The sequence below is a fragment of the Triticum aestivum genome, chromosome 7B (assembly GCF_018294505.1).
Source record: "Triticum aestivum cultivar Chinese Spring chromosome 7B, IWGSC CS RefSeq v2.1, whole genome shotgun sequence".
Lineage (NCBI taxonomy): Eukaryota > Viridiplantae > Streptophyta > Magnoliopsida > Poales > Poaceae > Triticum > Triticum aestivum.
Window position 1 is genome coordinate 136,180,888 of NC_057813.1, and position 19,399 is coordinate 136,200,286.

Genomic DNA, 19,399 nt, shown 5'->3' on the forward strand with positions numbered 1-19,399 from the left:
TATTTTAAAATCGATGATTTTTTCGAATTGACGATTTTTAGAAAATGATGTTTTTTAAAATCGGTGAACATTTTTCAAATCAAATGATTATTTTTTCAAATTAGATGAATTTTTTTCAAATTCAACGATTTGTTTTTCAAAATCAATTGAACTCTTTTTAAATTTGTGAAATTTTCTTTGAAAATGATGAATTTTTTCGAAATTGATGAACTTATTCAAATTCATGATTTTTTGAAATAATTCAAAGAAAAACTACTCCCTCCGCCCCATAATATAAGAATGTTTTTTACACTAGTATAGTGTTTAAAGCGCTCTTATATTTCGGGACAGAGGGAGTAAGTGATACATTACGGATGCAATAAATAGCGCGAGCATATGATCTTATATTGTTGGCGCTTTTATCATTCACTACAGTTGGTTATGCACACTCGTAAGTTTTCTTTTTTTGAGACAAATGCACACTCGTAAGTGAAGGCAATGGCTCGAGTTCGAATCTTGGAGAGGGCCACTTATTTTTGCTGTTTTTTTCGCTCTTATGAGTTTGCTGCGCAGCGCGTTCGTGGGCCGGCCGAACTGGCTCTTAGGAGGTTCCATTTTTTTGAGTCTAGCCACGTTAACCAAATGAACGCAATCCATCATAGCCGAGTAGCACCAGCGCAGATAAAATAGACTATCAGCCCATGAGCAAAACAAGCCCAATCTCTTATCCCTTTCCTGCCGCCACCGCCGCCGCTGAAGGGCGCTCATGGCGCGGTGGTCGTCTCCGAAGGACCCGGCTCTGGAGGCGGCCCTCCGCCGCAACCGGCGCTGGATCGTGAACAACCAGATCAAGCGCCTCCTCCTCCGCTTCCCGTCCCGCTCCGCCCCCGTCCGCCTCCTCCAGTCCCGCTTCAAGACGCTCGACCTCCTCGGCCGCGCCGCCAACTGGCTCCGCAAGTACCCCTCCTGCTTCGAGCTCTTCACCGGCGAAGGCCCGGCCGGGAGCGGCGGTGAGCTCTGCTTCGGCTTCACCAAGCGGATGGCGGAGCTCGTCGACGCCGAGGAGGCCGCCGTCACCGCGTCCGAGCCGGCCATGGCCGACCGCCTCGCGCGCGTGCTCATGCTCGCCCGCGGGCGCCGCCTCCCGGTCTCCAAGCTCGCCGCGCTGCGCGGCCCGCTCGGCCTCCCAGACGACTACCTCCTCCGCATCCTCCCCGCCCACACCGACCTCTTCCGCCTCGCCAACCCGTACCCTCACCGCCGCAATGCCGTAGAGCTGGAGCTGCTCCGATGGGTCCCTTCCCGCGCGGTCTCTGCTGTTGAGGCCGCTGCCTCGGCGAGCAACTCCCTCCCGCGGTTCACCTGCTCGTTGCCGTCCTCTTGGGCCAAGTCCCACGACAAGATGGAGGACTTCAACTCCACACCCTACATTTCGCCCTACTCGGAGGACGGGGCGGTGCCTGGCACAGAGGCTGAGAAGCGTGCGGTGGCTGTGGTTCACGAGCTTCTTTCGCTCACCTTGTGGAAGAAGATTTCGGTTATGAAGCTAGAGCACTTCAGATGGGAGTTTGGGTTGCCAGAAGACACAGCTAGGATGCTGCTCCGGCATTCTTGCCTCTTCTATGTGTCGAATCGGTACAAGATTCACACTGCGGTGCTCCGTGAGGGTTATGAGGGGTCTGAGCTGAGGGTGAAGGATCCAGTGGTGGCAGCAAAGGATAGACTCGGGGAACTGATGCAGGAGGGTCTGCACGAATTTAATCAGCGGCGACGTGCTGTGAATTTGGAGAAGAAGAGGAGGAAAGGTGAAGTTGATGTGAAGAAGGAAGAAGAGGAGCTCGAAGATGAGGCAGGGGCACTGTTGGATAGTGCGGAGAAGAGGGAGGAAAGACGGAGGTTTTACAAGGTGTTGTTTGGTGATGATAACCGGTGATTGGTGTATGTAAGCCTGATGCCCCTCTAGACTAATTGTTGAACGAATGATGATATCTTGTGATAAACTACAGCAACAAGAGTGACATTGCTATGAAGGGATGACACATCTATCTGCAAATGGAAATTGTTTGGGTTGTTGTCTCGCTTGCTGGTCAAAGAGAATTGATTCCCAACTTGCTAGTTTTTCTTCTCAGGAAATGTAATCGGAGAACTGCAGGAATACCGGCCAGCCAGGCAGTTTGATCTTTTTGTAGATTATAGCATGCCCCTTCAGGATAAAAGCAATCGCATATGGATTCTCCTAAATGAATAAATGGTGGAATTCTGGTGTAAAAGGGGTCCTTATCAAGGAAACCAAACATATGGATGCAATCAATGTGTGTGAGAAAGATCGACAGATCTGCAGAACTTGCAAGTGAAATGCCAATGCAAACTGGTCTTATATTGTCAGAGAGAACAGAAATCATGAGCAGCAAATGCTGCATGCAAGCATGTGCAATTGACTATCTACAAAAGAGAGCACTGCGATTTTGGTGGATATTTGAGCACAGTTGGAGTTGTAGCCTTCTGCCGGAATATGTTTTGTATAGCAAATATGATCATCCCCAGAAATGGAACTTTGATGAGAATGATTTTAGGTACACACCTTTTTCCCAGTTTTTTTAGGAAAATGTTTTCTTATAGTTGATCTTCCGTGTGTTGGCATTTCAGTTATGAGGTTTTATAGATAGCAATCTTAAAAAAATTCATTCATGTCCTGTCTAGTCATTTTTATCACAAAATTCTTTAGTTAATCATTTAAATTCTACTGGGATGATGCCTTGTCCTTACGTAAGCACTTATTTGCTTATGCCAGTTTGGCACTGAGTGGTGGATTACTGGACTAATGACTCATTGCATTTTGAAATGAGTGGTATATTTCTATGTAACAGTCCATGGGCCTGTATAACCAATTAACAGCTTGCTCAACGAGTAGCAAGTTATATGCTATATGTTGCCTGCTGATGTTGGGGTATAAGTAAAAGTAAGAAAATTAAACCTAAACAGAAGGATACATAAAAGGAGCTTTAACAACTTGATAACCAAATGTGGCAAGGATATAAGCCTGCCTTTATGTTTGAAGAACATGGGGAAATGGGGATCAATGGAAAGCTATTGAAGAGAAGTGCCAACCATCACAAGCACCAAATTCTGGATTTATTCATGGTCTAAAAGCACATCCATCCCTTGTTTTTCTGGTGCTGCCATGCCTTCCGTTATCTTGTTGCTACCTTCCCATCCTGCAAAAGTGATGTAGATCACAGTTTAGTATTTTTAGTCATTAAGGCTTGTGTTGTGAACATGCATGTTTTGTTTTATATTTTGTTTCAGCAAGGAGAGATACCTTTGGACATGTTGAAGCCACGATTTTCCAGCTGCTTGTACTCTTGGCATAATGCGCAACTCTCACAGCACATGTGAACAAAGCAGTCCATGCAGGGTGATCCTTGGAAGTTGTACTGTCCCGCATTGAGGAGCGTTTGGTACAAGAATACAACCAGTTGCAGCCTATGGATCCTAGCAAAACATACAGGGTCCCATGCATGCAGCATGCTGGAAACAAGGGGAGTTAGCCAACAAGATGTATGTTTTTATGTTTGATCCCAAGCGCAAATTGTAATTGAAGCACATACATCCTGAGCCTCTGTCCACAACCTCAGCAATGCGACCAAATGTAATGCAGGGGCACCAACAAGTCAAGCAACCTGCAGCATTAGCCACAAAAAATGAAGCATCAGGATGTAAGTGAAATGCACTCTTTTAAACCCCCCAATGTATAAGGCAAAAGGACTTGTGAGAAGAGCATGAAAGATAGTTCTCCATACAGGTGCCGCAATCTCCAAAGCAGTCACAAAGCCCAACCGACCACTTCCCTGACATGCTGCTGATTTCTTGTGGTTGTGATCTGTGGAATATGGAAATAGATGGTGTGTAGCTGTGCCTTTGTGAGCAAGAATACCTTGATCCCGTTGGTATTTATAAACTAGCAACAACATGGTATCAGTGCCTGTTTGCACAAGTATCTGCTCATAGTAGATTCCAGTGCATCATTTTTGTTGTCTCATGGGCTTTCTGCTTTCTTCTTGCACTTTAATGTTGTATGTTGTGTTTACAGGTTTTGCTGTAAATTAGCGTTTTTAGTCACATCATGTTCACTTGGCTTGTTCTGTTTGATTGCTCCTTCGGGAAATCTTATGCTCAGTTAGCATCTGGCAGCTATTTGGAGTTTCCAGTTCTGGTTGTAGCATAGACCCCTTTTGTTCTTTTGCATCATTCATTACTTGGCAAGTAATAGCTGCTATGATGATTGGACTTCGTGGGCTGACGATGAATTGGTCCACGATGATTGGAATCCAGTCTCACTATGTTTTCAGTTTCATTAGTCGCGCAACACCTGATTGAAGCTATGGAAAATGTCACTGCAGTCCTCTTTCTGAGGCTTTTCCATGTAAATTCGAGTTGGATAAGATCTTCTGCTTCCGAGATTTCCTTGAGGAGCTCATACTGTACCCTTAATAAAAGCCCCAAATTTCGGTTGCTGTTTTCTAGTTTCTTAATCGCCTCCAGTTCTGTGCTCGCTTTGGGCTTTGTCCATTTCTATTTGGGGGGCATTATCTGGCTCTGCTATCTGTACTGTACAAATTATATAACCTACAGATAGCTAAGATATTGACCAATTTGCACAGTTATGTGGAGATCATTTGTCATACACCGTGAAGTACGGTTGTTGGTGTGCCAGGGTTTGCTCTTGCAAGTCTTGAGCTAAAGAATTTGCTGATCTGTCCCAAACTGATTGGCTACAGGACAGGCTATGGCGAAGTCAATGTACAAGGACTACATCATGCATGCATGACATTGACAATATGGTCCATATTCTGGTTTGATTTTTACCTTTTTGCCCTGTGGTTTTATCTTTCCTAGGACAATGTTTCGTGTGGCTGAACTATCTCTTGTGAATTTTTGCCATCTCGACTATGAGCTTCTGCAGATGTCAGAACCTTTTCAACCTTTCTTGCTTGTTCTGTAGCCTTTTTTAACATAATTTTTTCTTCAATCATCTTAAGCATACAAGATATCCAATCTTCAAGTATTATATTTCATATCCAGTTCGGCACTCAGTACCTAGTCAAGAGATTCATAGCTTTACAAATTGAGCAGTACATTTTAGTTCATATGCCACTAAACTTCAGTATGGTACTTGAACTAAAATGTACTAAAATGTACATAGCTTCAGTTTTTCCCTGTGGTTTATAGATTCATATGAAGTTTTGCCCTGTGGTTTATAGATTCATAGCTTTACAAATTGAGCAGTAAATTGAGCAGTACATTTTAGTTCATAGATTCATAACTTCAGTACATAGCTTCAGTTTTGCCCTGTGGTTTATATCTTTCTTAGGACAACGTTTCATGTTTCATGCGGCTGAACTACCTCTCGTGTGATTTTTTTTTTTGCCATCTCAATTATGAGCTTCTGTATATGTCCAACCTTTCTCGAAATTTCTTGCTTGTTGTGTAGTTTTTTGTTATCATTTTTTTTCTTCAATCATCTTAAGCATACAGGATGCCCCATCTTAGTATTTATTCCTCATGCCAGTTCGGCAGTCAGTATTGAGTCAAGAGTTTCATAGCTTTACAGTTTGAACACTGCATTTTAGTTCACAGGCCACTAACTTTGTACAATCTACAACCATATAATGCTTGTCAAGTGACAGATCACATAATGTATGTTGCCTGCTGTGTTAGACAGATCACATAATGTATGTTGCCTGCTGTGTTAGGACATAAATGGAAGTACGAAAACTGAATCAAAACCACAAGGACTGATAAAAGGAGATTTAACAACTTGATTGCAAAAATGGAGCAAGTCACTAGACCTGCCTTTATTTCCCCTTTGGATATTGTAGAACATCATGAAATGAAAATTAACAGAACAGGAGAGCTAAGAGCATCATTTTATGGACATGTTCTAGAAACACATCCCTTGCTTCCCAGGTGCTTTCATGCCTTGCACACATCCCACCATCTTGTTGCTACCTTCCCATCCTGCAAATTTAATGATTTAGTCATCATTACTTTGCCTTTGTGAAACACATGAATTTTCTTGACTATGCATTCTTTCAGTAAGACGCAGCGACCTTTGGCCATGTTGAAGCCACGGTTTTCCAGCTCCTTGTACTCTTGGCATAGCGCGCAACTCTCACAGAAGAAGTGGACACAGCAGTCCATGCAGGGCGATGCTGTCAAGTTGTATTGCGACCGCATCGCCGAGCGTTTGGTACAAGAATACAACCAGTTGCAGCCTACGCAAGCCAGGCAAACATACAGGGTCCCATTCATGCAGCATGCTGAAAACAAGGAGACTCAGCCACAAAGATGGATGATTTTTATGCTTCAACCTAAGCACGAATTCTAAGCGAAACACCTACATGGGGAGCCTTTGTCCACAATCCCTGCAAGACGACCAAAGGTAACACAGGGGCACCAGAAAGTCAAGCAACCTGCAATGTTTGGAAATGGAATGGAACACAGATGAGTACTTTGCAAGTTTGCATGCTGCTTATGAAACCCATGTACAAGGGGTGCAAGAAGAACAGAACAAAAGCTAGGTCTGCATACAGGTGCGGAAATCCCCAAAGCAGTCGAAAAGCCCAACTGACCACTCAGCAACCATGGTGCTAGTAAGTTTGGTAGATTGTGGATCTGTGATCGTTGAGTATGGGAATAGCAGCGGTGTGCAGCTGTGCCCTTGTGAGCTTTGATGCTACCGATGCTTATATACTAGCAGTAACAGTGCAGTATCAGGTATGACAAAGTCAATTGCTTCAGCAACCAATTCCAGTGCAGCGTTTTTGTTTTTGTTTTATGGGTTTTCTCTTGCAATCTGCACCGAATATTGTGCGCTAGTGCCGTGTTTACTGGTTTTGCTTTGAATTGGTCTTCTCAAGGAAACCTTGTTCAATTGGCATGTTCTGCTTTGGACCAATCTTTCTGGAAATCCCATGCCCAATCAGCATATGGCAGCATTCTGGAGCTTCTAGTCTGGTGGTAACTTTCATGCCTTATCGTCGTTTTCCTATGTATGAAATCGGCTTGATAGCAAGTAATATACTAATGATAATCACCATGTAACTCTCCGTTTAGAGTAGGGGAACCATGCCTGGTGACAAGCTAACCAAACACTTGCCAGTTAACATAACGTATACATATGGTTTCTGCACAAAGGTGTGTCCTGCTTGAACTTTCTGGTTACGGCCATGGTTTCGTTTTTCGTATCGCCAACTAGAGCTAGAGTATTCCCTATTGGGGATGATGTTCATGTGTTTCTTTTTATCTTCTACTGATAGGCTACCATCTGCTTGTTGAAGCTGAAAGTTCTGTAACAGTTGAAACAAATTTGGTAGAAACTGAATATTCAGAGTAGCAACCAGTCAGGTAACGTCTCCTGGCAACCTAAAGAATATCGACATACGGAATGTTTAACACTGTTCTGGGGGCTGCAGTCAGCGAGTTTTTCTTTGGAACTGTAGTGAGTGTCTTTTGGTTGCTTATTACATGACGGTTGTCTCGGATAAGGTTTCTGGTTTAGAGGGGAAACAGTTTGTTTCGGATAGGTTGTGTTCAGCTGCAGCAAAACATCAGGCCACGCTCGCTCTATTGCAAATACCTCTCGGGCCTGGCCCAAGTATTCGGTCAGTTCCGAGATAGAAAGTAATACCCCCCCCCCCCCCCCCCCCCCCCCCTATCTCTTCAATTGTACAGAAACCCCCAAAGTCTCTGAGAACCGGGCAATTCTCCACTGGGTGGTTTTCTGAGAGGATTTCAGGTGGTTTGATGATGAGTATTTCACCTGATCGCGCTGTGGCTGCCTTTCTTTCCTGATTGCCTCTTCATCTCTGCCTGCATCCTCCTGGCCGCCTCTGCCGTCGTCGTTGTCGCCGTGGCCCTCATCTCCGCCGACACCTTTTTTCCTGCAGGTACGTAGCCGACCCTTTTTTCCTGCTCTCCTTCTCAGGAATGCACATGAATGGAATGCACACTTAGTGAGACTAGGAAGCTTTTGATGCATTTCAAGTACAAAAAACATTTCAAGCAGACATAGCCAAGGTATGGACCATGCTTTCTATTTGTAGCTAAATTCATATTTGTCCTATTGCCATACTAAGATGCATTTTAGAAATATGAACTCAGTGCTATGTGTGAATGTTTATTTGTAGGTTGCTCCTAATGGCTGCCAATGACAGAAAAAGGATGGGAATTGCTATGCAGTCCACACCTGTTGCTGTCAATCAAGCAAGGAGGAAAGCTGGAAGCCTGAAGACCTCTGAACCAAGCTCACAGCCAAAGCTCTTATGTATTCCCTCTGTAAACAAATACAATACGTTTTATGCCACTAAAACAGAGGTAGTAGTACCTTAGCACTGTCTGTTCAACCTTGCTGCTTGCAAGGAAACCATTAATAGCAAAAAAGGCCCCTCACTATGACAACCAAGACATGTTTCACTACTTTCAGACATGTTGCTACTGTTTTTTTTTTTGGCACATTGTACTACTTGATATGAGTGTTACAGTACTATTTTTTTTGGCAAAATGTACCTTCTGCTATGATTGCTACTCTTTTTCATTGTACTACATGTCAATGTTACTTTTTTCTGGAAAAGATGCTACTTCCTCCGTCCCAATATAAGTGTGTTAACCTTAGTACAATTTCATACTAACTTTAGCACAAAGTTGAGACACTTATTTTGAAACGGGGGGAGTACTATTTTGATCAGAAACAAAGCATCACATGCATTTCCATACTAAGATAGCTTAACTGACATTGGTCCCAATACATACATAGCAAACTGACAACCAGTACAGAGATGATTTTTTTGAGTTTTTTAGTATTTTTTTTAAATTTACTGTAGCTCGGGGGCTGATGAGCCAGGGCACCGAGTTGGATTTTCGCTCCTTTAATTTCTTCTCCTCCACTCCTTCCTTGGCCTATTTCTCCATCTCTTCCAGCGAGCGAGCGCCCCCTGTGCTTCCTCTTCCTGTGCACCTTCGTTCATAAAGGTACAAAGAACAAGAAACATACAGCCATAACCCTCCTCCTCTTCTAACTCCCTTGATCTTTGACCGTTTCCAAAACCGAAGATATCTAGACGTGCGCCTCCGCCTCCTCTTCCAATCCCCTAGCAACCCCTGCCCTCTCTGTTCCTAATTCTTCCAAGAACTCTCCTCGAACTACTGCTGCTCCATGGACACGAATGCTCATTCCCGGTGACTCCAAGCACCTTCATCCAAATCCTTGCGCCAGAAGATCCTTCTCCATACATGAATCCATTCAGAGAAGAAAGTACACAATCCGTTGACCACAAGCGCAGAATTCCGTATGTGTCCGTCAACACTGTTTGCCAAGTTCATCGCAACGTTCCATCAAACTTGGTAGCCAATATCCAATTCCTATTGCACACCTTCTAAACATCACTCGTGTTATCTCCTAGACATCACAGTTCCTCTTATTTTTGTCGCTGGGCGCGTCGATGCTATCCATCGCACGAACCAAATATTATAGGCATATTTCCATTGTTTTTGTTCATCATTTGATCTTCATCCCAATAGATGAAACATTTTAAGTGGTTAGAGGAACCTGATTTACTGGATCACTTATTTGGTCAATCTGGTTTTAGTGTAGATTTAAATAGTCGTTTATGCCTAAAATCCTATAGCATTTTGAGTTCGGTAAACTTTTCTTGTTGGTCTACTTTTTTTTATTATGTTAGTGATATGCCTAGGAGTGCATGCTAATGGTCACATAATTTTGTGTGTGACATGTGACTTATTAGATTTATTTGTTTCCGATTGTAGTTATTTAAAATAAGTGTTGCATGTTGTTTCCCACTTAGACAATTTGTTGTATTGTGTATAGTCCTCTTCTATGCACGCATGCAATATTTGGTGAATGCTCGACATGCTTATATTTATGTGGAATTATTCTAAGCTTTGCTTTGTTTATCTAATCGTGGAATACTGCATGTTTTATTTAGTTCAGTTTATTCTCTAGCATGAAGATATCTTAGGTATATTTTATATATTCACTTCATCACTTTTGCATGTGTATTTGTTGTTTTAAAATCATGTCATGCCTACGATAGTTATTTAACAATCTATCATATTGCAGTTTACGTCCTTATAATTGTTTTCATGAATTAGTATTTTATATAAGAACATAGTCATGCTTGTGATGGTTTATCAAAAAAAAAAAATCATGCTTGTGATGAATTGCTTGTGGTAGGCCTATTATTAGTATTTAGATTATGTGTTGATCACGGTTCAAGACCATTTTCTTACATTCCCAAAGCTGGGTGACATGACATGTTTTGTGTGGTATTTTATTAGAACCTTTCGTGTAGTTCTTATTCATATTTGTAGATCTTTATTATCCAAGATTACATAGTTGGATGCTTTTATGTCATGATTATATTTGTGCTCCTATATAGAAATTATTCTTGTGGCATAAAACTTAGTTTTTGACATCTTGACAATTACTCGATGTATTTTGTTTACCTAGTACAATACCATGTCATGCTTGCACTTTCTCAAACGCTGACTGAATGTTTTATTGTACGATTCCCTTGTGTTATAACATTGCTAGTATGTACGATATGATGGTGCATATTGTTAGACTTTTCTTGGTAGAGATACATGTTCGTAGTCTATTGATCTCACTGAAAGGATCGAGAAGAGGGGTCTAGAGGGGGGGGGGGGTGATTAGACCCTTCACAAGTAAAAAGTGATAGTTTTAAGTTCTTCAAGTTAAGGTGGAGTTTTAGCATTCACAATACATTTCAAGCAAGCATGACAAGAGTATATGCAACGGAAAGAGTAAAGCATGCTAATTGCAAGAAAGTAAAGGGATGTGATTGGAGTGTGCAAACGCAATGAAGACACAGAGATTTTTGGCGTGGTTCCGATAGGTGGTGCTATCGTACGTCCACGTTGATGGTGACTTCAACCCACGAAGGGTAACAGTTGCGTGAGTCCACAGAGGGCTCCACCCACGAAGGGTCGACGAAAAGCAACGTTGTCTATTCCACCATGGCCATCGTCCACAAAGGACTTGCCTCACTCGGATAAATCTTCACGAAGTAGGCGATCTCCTTGCCCTTACAAACTTCTTGGTTCAACTCCATAATCTTGACGGAGGCTCCTAAGCGACACCTAACCAATCTAGGAGACACTACTCTCCAAAAGGTAATAGATGATGTGTTGATGATGAAATCCTTGCTCTTGTGCTTAAAATGATAGTCTCCCCAACATTCAACTCTCTCTCACAGATTTGGATATGGTTGAAAGATGATTTGAGTGGAAAGCAACTTGGGGAAGGCTAGAAATCAAGAATCTTATGGTACGATTGGAATATCTTGATCTCAACACATGAGTAGGTGGTTCTCTCTCAGAAAATGTATGCTGGAAGTGTAGGCCTGTTCTGATGGCTCTCTCACATATGGAGAAGGGGGTGGAGAGGTATATATAGCCTCCACACAAAATCCAACCGTTACACACATTTGACCCAACTCGGTCAGACCGAATAGAAGAACTCGGTGAGACCGATTTAGTTCAAAATGTGAACGTTAGGATTTTCGGTGGGACCGACTAGAACAACTCGGTGGGACCGATGTTGGAAATATGCCCTAGAGGCAATAATAAAATGGTTATTATTATATTTCCTTGTTTATGATAATTGTTTATTATCCATACTAGAATTGTATTGATAGGAAACTCAGATACATGTGTGGATACATAGACAACACCATGTCCCTAGTAAGCCTCTAGTTGACTAGCTCATTGATCAATATATGGTTACGGTTTCCTGACCATGGACATTGGATGTCATTGATAACGGGATCACATCATTAGGAGAATGATGTGATGGACAAGACCCAATCCTAAGCCTAGCACAAGATCGTGTAGTTCGTATGCTAAAGATTTTCTAAATGTCAAGTATCTTTTCCTTAGACCATGAGATTGTGCAACTCCCGGATACCGTAGGAATGCTTTGGGTGTACCAAACGTCACAACGTAACTGGGTGGCTATAAAGGTGCACTACGGGTATCTCCGAAAGTGTCTGTTGGGTTGGCACGAATCGAGACTGGGATTTGTCACTCCGTGTGACGGAGAGGTATCTCTGGGCCCACTCGGTAGGACATCATCATAATGTGCACAATGTGATCAAAGAGTTGATCGTGAGATGATGTGTTACGGAACGAGTAAAGAGACTTGCCGGTAACGAGATTGAACAAGGTATCGGGATACCGACGATCGAATCTCGGGCAAGTATCATACCAGTAGACAAAGGGAATTGTATACGGGATTGATTGAATCCTTGACATCGTGGTTCATCCGATGAGATCATCGTGGAACATGTGGGAGCCAACATGGGTATCCAGATCCCGCTGTTGGTTATTGGCCGGAGAGTTGTCTCGGTCATGTCTGCATGGTTCCCGAACCCGTAGGGTCTACACACTTAAGGTTCGATGACGCTAGGGTTATAGGGAATCGATATACGTGGTTATCAATGTTGTTCGGAGTCCCGGATGAGATCCCAGACATCACGAGGAGTTCCGGAATGGTCCGGAGGTAAAGATTTATATATGGGAAGTCCTGTTTTGGTCACCGGAAAAGTTTCGGGTGCTATCGGTAACGTACCGGGACCACTGGGAGGGTCCCGGGGGTCCACCAGGTGGGGTCACCGGCCCCAGAGGGCTGCGTAGGCCAAGTGTGGGAGGGGACCAGCCCCAGGTGGGCTGGTACGCCCCCCCACCAGGGCCCAAGGCGAAGAGAGAAGGGAAAGGGGGGAAACCCTAGGCTCAGACGGGCCTAAGGCCCACCTAGTGGTGCGCCCCCCCCCCTCTCTCCCCCTTGGCCGCCCCCTAGATGGGATCTAGGGCTGGCCGCCACCCCTAGGGGTGGAAACCTAGATGGGGGCGCAGCCCCTCCCTTCCCCCTATATATAGTGGGGGTTTGGGGCTGCCATACACATGAGAACATCTCCCTCTTGGCGCAGCCCTACCCCTCTCCCTCCTCGTCTCTTGCGGTTCTTGGCGAAGCCCTGCTGGAGTGCCACGCTCCTCCACCACCACCACACCGTCGTGTTGCTGCTGGACGGAGTCTTCCCCAACCTCTCCCTCTCCCCTTGCTGGATCAAGGCACGGGAGACGTCATCGGGCTGCACGTGTGTTGAACGCGGAGGCGCTGTTGTTCGGCGCTTAGATCGGAATCAACTGCGATCTGAATCGCTACGAGTACGACTCCTTCATCCGCATTCTTGTAACGCTTCCACTTAGCGATCTACAAGGGTATGTAGATGCACTCCCCTTTCCCTCGTTGCTAGATTACTCCATAGATTGATCTTGGTGATGCGTAGACAATTTTAAATTTCTGCTACGTTCCCCAACAACCAATGTGCTAGGGCTTACGGAAAACATCAACTCGGTGGCACCGATTGCATCAAATCGGTGAGACCGAAGTGAAGCAATAAGGCAAGAGAGAAAATGTCAAGCCAACTTGGTGGGACCAATTGCTATTTCGGTGAGACCGAAATAATTGCAACATGCAGAATTGTCAAGGCCATCTCGGTGAGACCGATTTAGTTCAAAATGTGAACGTTAGGAATTTCGGTGTGACCGAACTTTTTATGGTTTATGGCAGTGGCTATGTCATATGAACTCGGTGGCTCCGGATGGAATGAATCGGCGGGGACGAGTTGGAGTTTAGGATTTTGACATATTTGGAATGAGAAAGTGGTTGAGGGATTTGGAGCAATATCACTAAGCATTTGAGCAAGCAAGCCATTAAGCAACACCTCATCCCCTTTTAATAGTATTGGCTTTCCTATGAACTCAATGTGATCTAGGATCACTAAAATAGAAATGAAGAGTCTTGAGCTTTTGCTAATATGTGTCCTTAGCATTTTGAAGGGGTTCCGCATCCTCTTGTCCTTTCCACGCCATTGTTGAACTTTCTTGAAATACACTAGATAAAGGCATTAGTCCAACAAGAGATATGTTGACATTAATTACCAAAATCACATAGGGAGTACTTGTGCTTTCAATCTCCCCCTTTTTGGTAATTGATGGCAACATACATCAAAGCCTTAGGTAAATGATTTGAAAGGTAGCAGGTAAAGCTTTGGAGAGACATGTAACATGCATAAGCTCCCCCTACATGTATGCCATCATGTGAATATAGGATATGCTAACATGTGAATGCACAATCATGACAGAGCAAGCAAAGAGTTACATGTATCTTGGCTATATGCATGAGAGCAGAAGATATGATTTAGAAATGTACCTCTGTGTTTATGAATCCCTCTTGCAAACAATATATACATCAGTAAGAGATCATCATGCACATGAGTGTGATGCATATACTTACCTTGTGGTCTTGAGCTGACTTTGGAAGGAGTGGACTTGAGAAAACAAGGTTAGATAACAGAAGATCACTCCAAGTAAGGCAGTTTTAGGGAACCACAATAGTACCAAGACTGGGATGGCATGTAATGGGTGAGTACTAAGTACTTCATTTAGATATTGACATGTCCCCAAATACTTAAAGATGTGCAATGAATCCCAAAGATTTTTCTCCCCTTAGACATGGACTCTTTCTTCCCCTGAATCTGATATTGGATAATGGGAGAAGGTAGGGTGAGATAAAATTAGAGCAAGAAAGGGTAATAGCAACCAAAATTAGAGCAACAAGATAAGAATTTTAGCAATAGCTAGGATCAAATATATTTACATGTCTTTCCCCTCTTAAAGACATGTGACTTCTCTCCTCTTTGTTAATAAGCATCTGTAGAGAAGCTTAGATGTGCTCATTTGATAAGTTTTGATGTGCTCTCTCCCCCCTTTGACATCAATTTCCAAGAAGGGCACTTTTGGAGCATGAGTCAAGTAGGTGTGGTCCTTGAGAGACACTACAAAGTAGTAGGTATTTTATGATGCTTAGAGAGAAGAATCATTTAGTGGAGCTGAAGAAAGTAGGCAGTAAGAAATGGCAAAACATTTTCTCAGAGTTGAAATCGGTGACGCTGATTCGTTTTTTGTCGGGGGCTTCGAAATGACAGAGGCACAAGATGGCGGTTGCGCGTCCTATGGGCGGAGAAAGATTCCCTCTTTGCGAGCTAGGCGCAGAGGCGGACGAAGAGGAGGTGCATCCGACCACGAACATCGCTTGCTCTGCATTGGCCGTGAAGGAAATATGCCCTAGAGGCAATAATAAAGTTGTTATTTTATATTTCCTTATATCATGGTAAATGTTTATTATTCATGCTAGAATTGTATTAACCGGAAACTTAGTACATGTGTGAATACATAGACAAAAAAAGTGTCCCAAGTATGCCTCTACTTGACTAGCTCGTTAATCAAAGATGGTTATGTTTCCTGACCATAGACATGTGTTGTCATTTCATGAACGGGATAACATCATTAGAGAATGATGTGATGGACAAGAACCATCCGTTAGCTTAGCATAATGATCATTAAGTTCTATTGCTATTGCTTTGTTCATGACTTATACATGTTCCTCTGACTATGAGATTATGCAACTCCCGAACACCAGAGGAACACCTTGTGTGCTATCAAATGTCACAACGTAACTGGGTGATTATAAAGATGCTCTACAGGTGTCTCCAAAGGTGTTTGTTGGGTTGGCATAGACCAAGATTAGGATTTTTCACTCCGTGTATCGGAGAGGTATCTCTAGGCCCTCTCGGTAATGCTCATCACTATAAGCCTTGCAAACAATGTGACTAATGAGTTAGTTACGGGATGATGCATTATGGAACGAGTAAAGAGACTTGCCGGTAACGAGATTGAACTAGGTATGAAGATACCGATGAACGAATCTCGGGCAAGTAACATACCGATGACAAAGGGAACAACGTATGTTCTTATGCGGTTTGACCGATAAAGATCTTCATAGAATATGTAGGAACCAATATGAGCATCCAGGTTCCGCTATTGGTTATTGATCGGAGATGTGTCTCGATCGTGTCTACATAGTTCTTGAACCCGTAGGGTCCGCACGCTTGACGTTTGATGCGATTTGTATTATGAGTTATGTGTTTTGGTTACCGAAGTTTGTTCAGAGTCCCGTATGAGATCACGGACATGACGAGGAGTCTTGAAATGATCAAGAGATGAAGATTGATATATTGGAAGGTTGCATTAGGATACCAGAATGGTTTTGGGAAGTTTCGGATGATTTTCGGAGTACTGGGAGGTTACCGAAACCCCCCGGAAGACTAATGGGCCAACATGGGCCATAGGGGAGAGAGATGGGAGCCCACAAGGGGAGATGTGCCCCCATGGGCAGTCCAAATTGGACTAGGGGAGGGGGCGGTGCCCCCCTTTCCCTCTCCTACTCCCTCTCCCTTTCCCCATTTGCCTCTCCGGAATAGGAAATGGGAAACCTACTAGGACTGGGAGTCCTAGTAGGACTCCCCCTTGGCGCGCCCCCTCTAGGCCTGCCGCCCCTCATCTCCTCCTTTATATACGGGGGCAAGGAGCACTCCAAAGGCACAAAATTGTCTTAGCCGTGTGCAGTGCCCCCCCTCCACCATTTACTCCTTCGATAGTATCATCGTAGTGCTTAGGCAAAGCCCTGCGCGGATCACTTCTTCATCATGTCGTCGTGTTGACGAAACTCTCCCTCGACCCTCTGCTGGATCAAGAGTTTGAGGGACCTCATCGAGATGAACGTGTGCTGAACTCGGAGGTGTCATACGTTCGGTGCTAGACCAGTTGGATCGTGAAGACGTTCGACTACATCAACCGCGTCAACATAACGCTTCCGGTTTTGATCTACGAGGGTACGTGGACACACTCTCCCCCTCCCGTTACTATGCATCTCCTAGATAGATCTTGCGTGATCGTAGGAATTTTTTTAAATTGCATGCTACGTTCCCCAACAGTGGCATCCGAGCCAGGTCTATGCGTAGATGATATGCACGAGTAGAACATAAAGAGTTGTGGGTGATAATAGTCATACTGCTTACCACCGATGTCTTACTTTGATTCGGCGGTATTGTTGGATGAAGCAGCCTAGACCAACATTACATGACCACATTCATGAGACCGGTTCTACCGACGTGCTTTGCACACAGGTGGCTGGCGGGTGTCTGTTTCTCCAACTTTAATTGAATCGAGTTTGACTACGGCTAGTCCTTGTTGAAGGTTAAAACAGCACACTTGATGAAAAATCATTGTGGTTTTGATGCGTAGGTAAGAACGGTTCTTGCTAGAAGTCCGTAGCAGCCACGTAAAACTTGCAACAAACAAAGTAGAGGACGTCTAACTTGTTTTTGCAGGGCATGTTGTGATGTGATATGGTCAAGAAATGATGTGATATAAAATTGTTGTATGAGATGATCATGTTTTATAGAAGTTATCGGCAACTGGCAGGAGCCATATGGTTGTCGCTTTATTGTATGAAATACATGCGCTATGTAATTGCTTTACTTTATCACTAAGTGGTACGATAGTCGTAGAAGCAATGGTTGGTGACATGACCACGACGCTACGATGGAGATCAAGGTGTCAAGCCAGTGATGATGGAGATCATGACGTTGCTTCGGTGATGGTGATCATGAGCACAAGTTGATGATGGCCATATCATGTCACATATTTTGATTGCATGTGATGTTTATCTCTTATGCATCTTATTTTGCTTAGTATGGCGATAGCATTATAAGATGATCCCTCACTAAAATTTTAAGGTATAAGTGTTCTCCCTAAGTATGCACTATTGCAAAAGTTCTTCGTGCTGAGACACCACGTGATGATCGGGTGTGATAAGCTCTACGTTCAAATACAATGAGTGCAAGCCAAATTTGCACACGCAGAATACTCGGATTAAACTTGACGAGCCTAGCATATACAGATATGGCCTCGGAACACAGGAGACCGAAAGGTCGAACGTGAATCATATAGTAGATATGATCAACATAGTGATGTTCACCATTGAAGACTACTCCATCTCACGTGATGATCGGACATGGTTTAGTTGATTTGGATCATGTATCATTTAGATGACTAGAGGGATGTCTATCTAAGTGGGAGTTCTTAATTAATATGATTAATTGAACTTAATTTATCATGAACTTAGTCTTGATAGTATTTGCAAATTATGTTGTAGATCAATAGCTCGCGTTGTAGCTTCCTTATGTTTATTTATGATATGTTCCTAGAGAAACCTAAGTTGAAAGATGATAGTAGCAATGATGCGGACTGGGTCCATGATCTGAGGATTATCCTCATTGCTGCACAGAAGAATTATGTCCTTGATGCATCACTAGATGACAGACCTATTGCAGGAGCAGATGCAAACGTTATGAACGTTTGGCTAGCTCAATATGATGACTACTTGATAGTTTAGTGCACCATGCTTTACGGCTTAGAACCGAGACTTCAAAAACATTTTGAATGCCATGGAGCATATGAGATGTTCCAAGAGCTGAAATTGGTATTTCAGACTCATGCCCGTGTCGAGAGGTATGAGACCTCTGACAAGTACTTTGCCTAAAAGATGGAGGAGAATTGCTCAGCTAGTGAGCATGTGCTCAGAATGTCTGATTACTACAATCGCTTGAATCAAGTGGGAGTTAATCTTCCAGATAAGCTGGTGATTGACATAGTTCTCTAGTCACTATCACCAAGTTACTAGAACTTCGTGATGAGCTATAATATGCAAGGGATGACGAAAACGATTCCTGAGCTCTTCGTGATGCTGAAATCGACGAAGGTAGAAATCAAGAAAAAACATCAAATGTTGATGATTAAACAAGACCACTAGTTTCAAGAAAAGGGCAAAGGGAAGGAAAGGGAACTTCAAGAAGAATGGCAAGCAAGTTGTCACTCCCGTGAAGAAACCCAAAGCTGGACCTAAGCCTGAAACTGAGTGCTTCTACTACAAAGGAAATGGTCACTCGAAGCGGAACTACCGCAAATATTTGGCGGATAAGAAGGATGGCAAAGTGAACAAAGGTATATTTGATATACATGTTATTTATGTGTACCTTACTAGTGCTTATAGTAGGCCCTGGGTATTTGATACCTGTTCGGTTGCTAAGATTAGTAACTCGAAACAGGAGTTGCAGAATAAATAGAAACTAGTTGAGGGTGAAGTGACAATGTGTGTTGGAAATGATTCCAAGATTAATATGATCATCGTCGCACACTCCCTATACTTTTGGGATTAGTGTTGAACCTAAATAAATGTTATTTGGTGTTTTCATTGAGCATGAATATGATTAGATCATGTTTATTGCAATACAGTTATTCATTTAAGACAGAGAATAATTGTTATTCTGTTTACATGAATAAAACCTTCTATGGTCATGCACCCAATGTTAATGGTTTGTTGAATCTCGATCGTATTGGTACACATTTTGATGCCAAA

The 19,399-nt window shown here is 43.3% G+C and overlaps 1 protein-coding gene and 1 long non-coding RNA gene across 2 annotated transcripts; both read left to right on the top strand.

The window, feature by feature from the left end:
* Positions 1–671: 671 nt before the first annotated feature.
* LOC123159218 (protein WHAT'S THIS FACTOR 1 homolog, chloroplastic) lies at positions 672–4,126 on the top strand. The gene is made up of 2 exons (XM_044577048.1): positions 672–2,552; positions 3,286–4,126. The coding sequence occupies exon 1, from the start codon at positions 746–748 to the stop codon at positions 1,910–1,912; it is 1,167 nt and encodes a 388-aa protein (XP_044432983.1). The 5' UTR covers positions 672–745; the 3' UTR covers positions 1,913–2,552; positions 3,286–4,126.
* Positions 4,127–4,298: 172 nt separating this feature from the next.
* LOC123159219 (uncharacterized) lies at positions 4,299–8,405 on the top strand. Its single transcript, XR_006479574.1, has 2 exons — positions 4,299–8,058; positions 8,169–8,405. It is a non-coding gene; the product is annotated as an uncharacterized lncRNA (long non-coding RNA).
* The last annotated feature ends 10,994 nt before the right edge of the window (positions 8,406–19,399 follow it).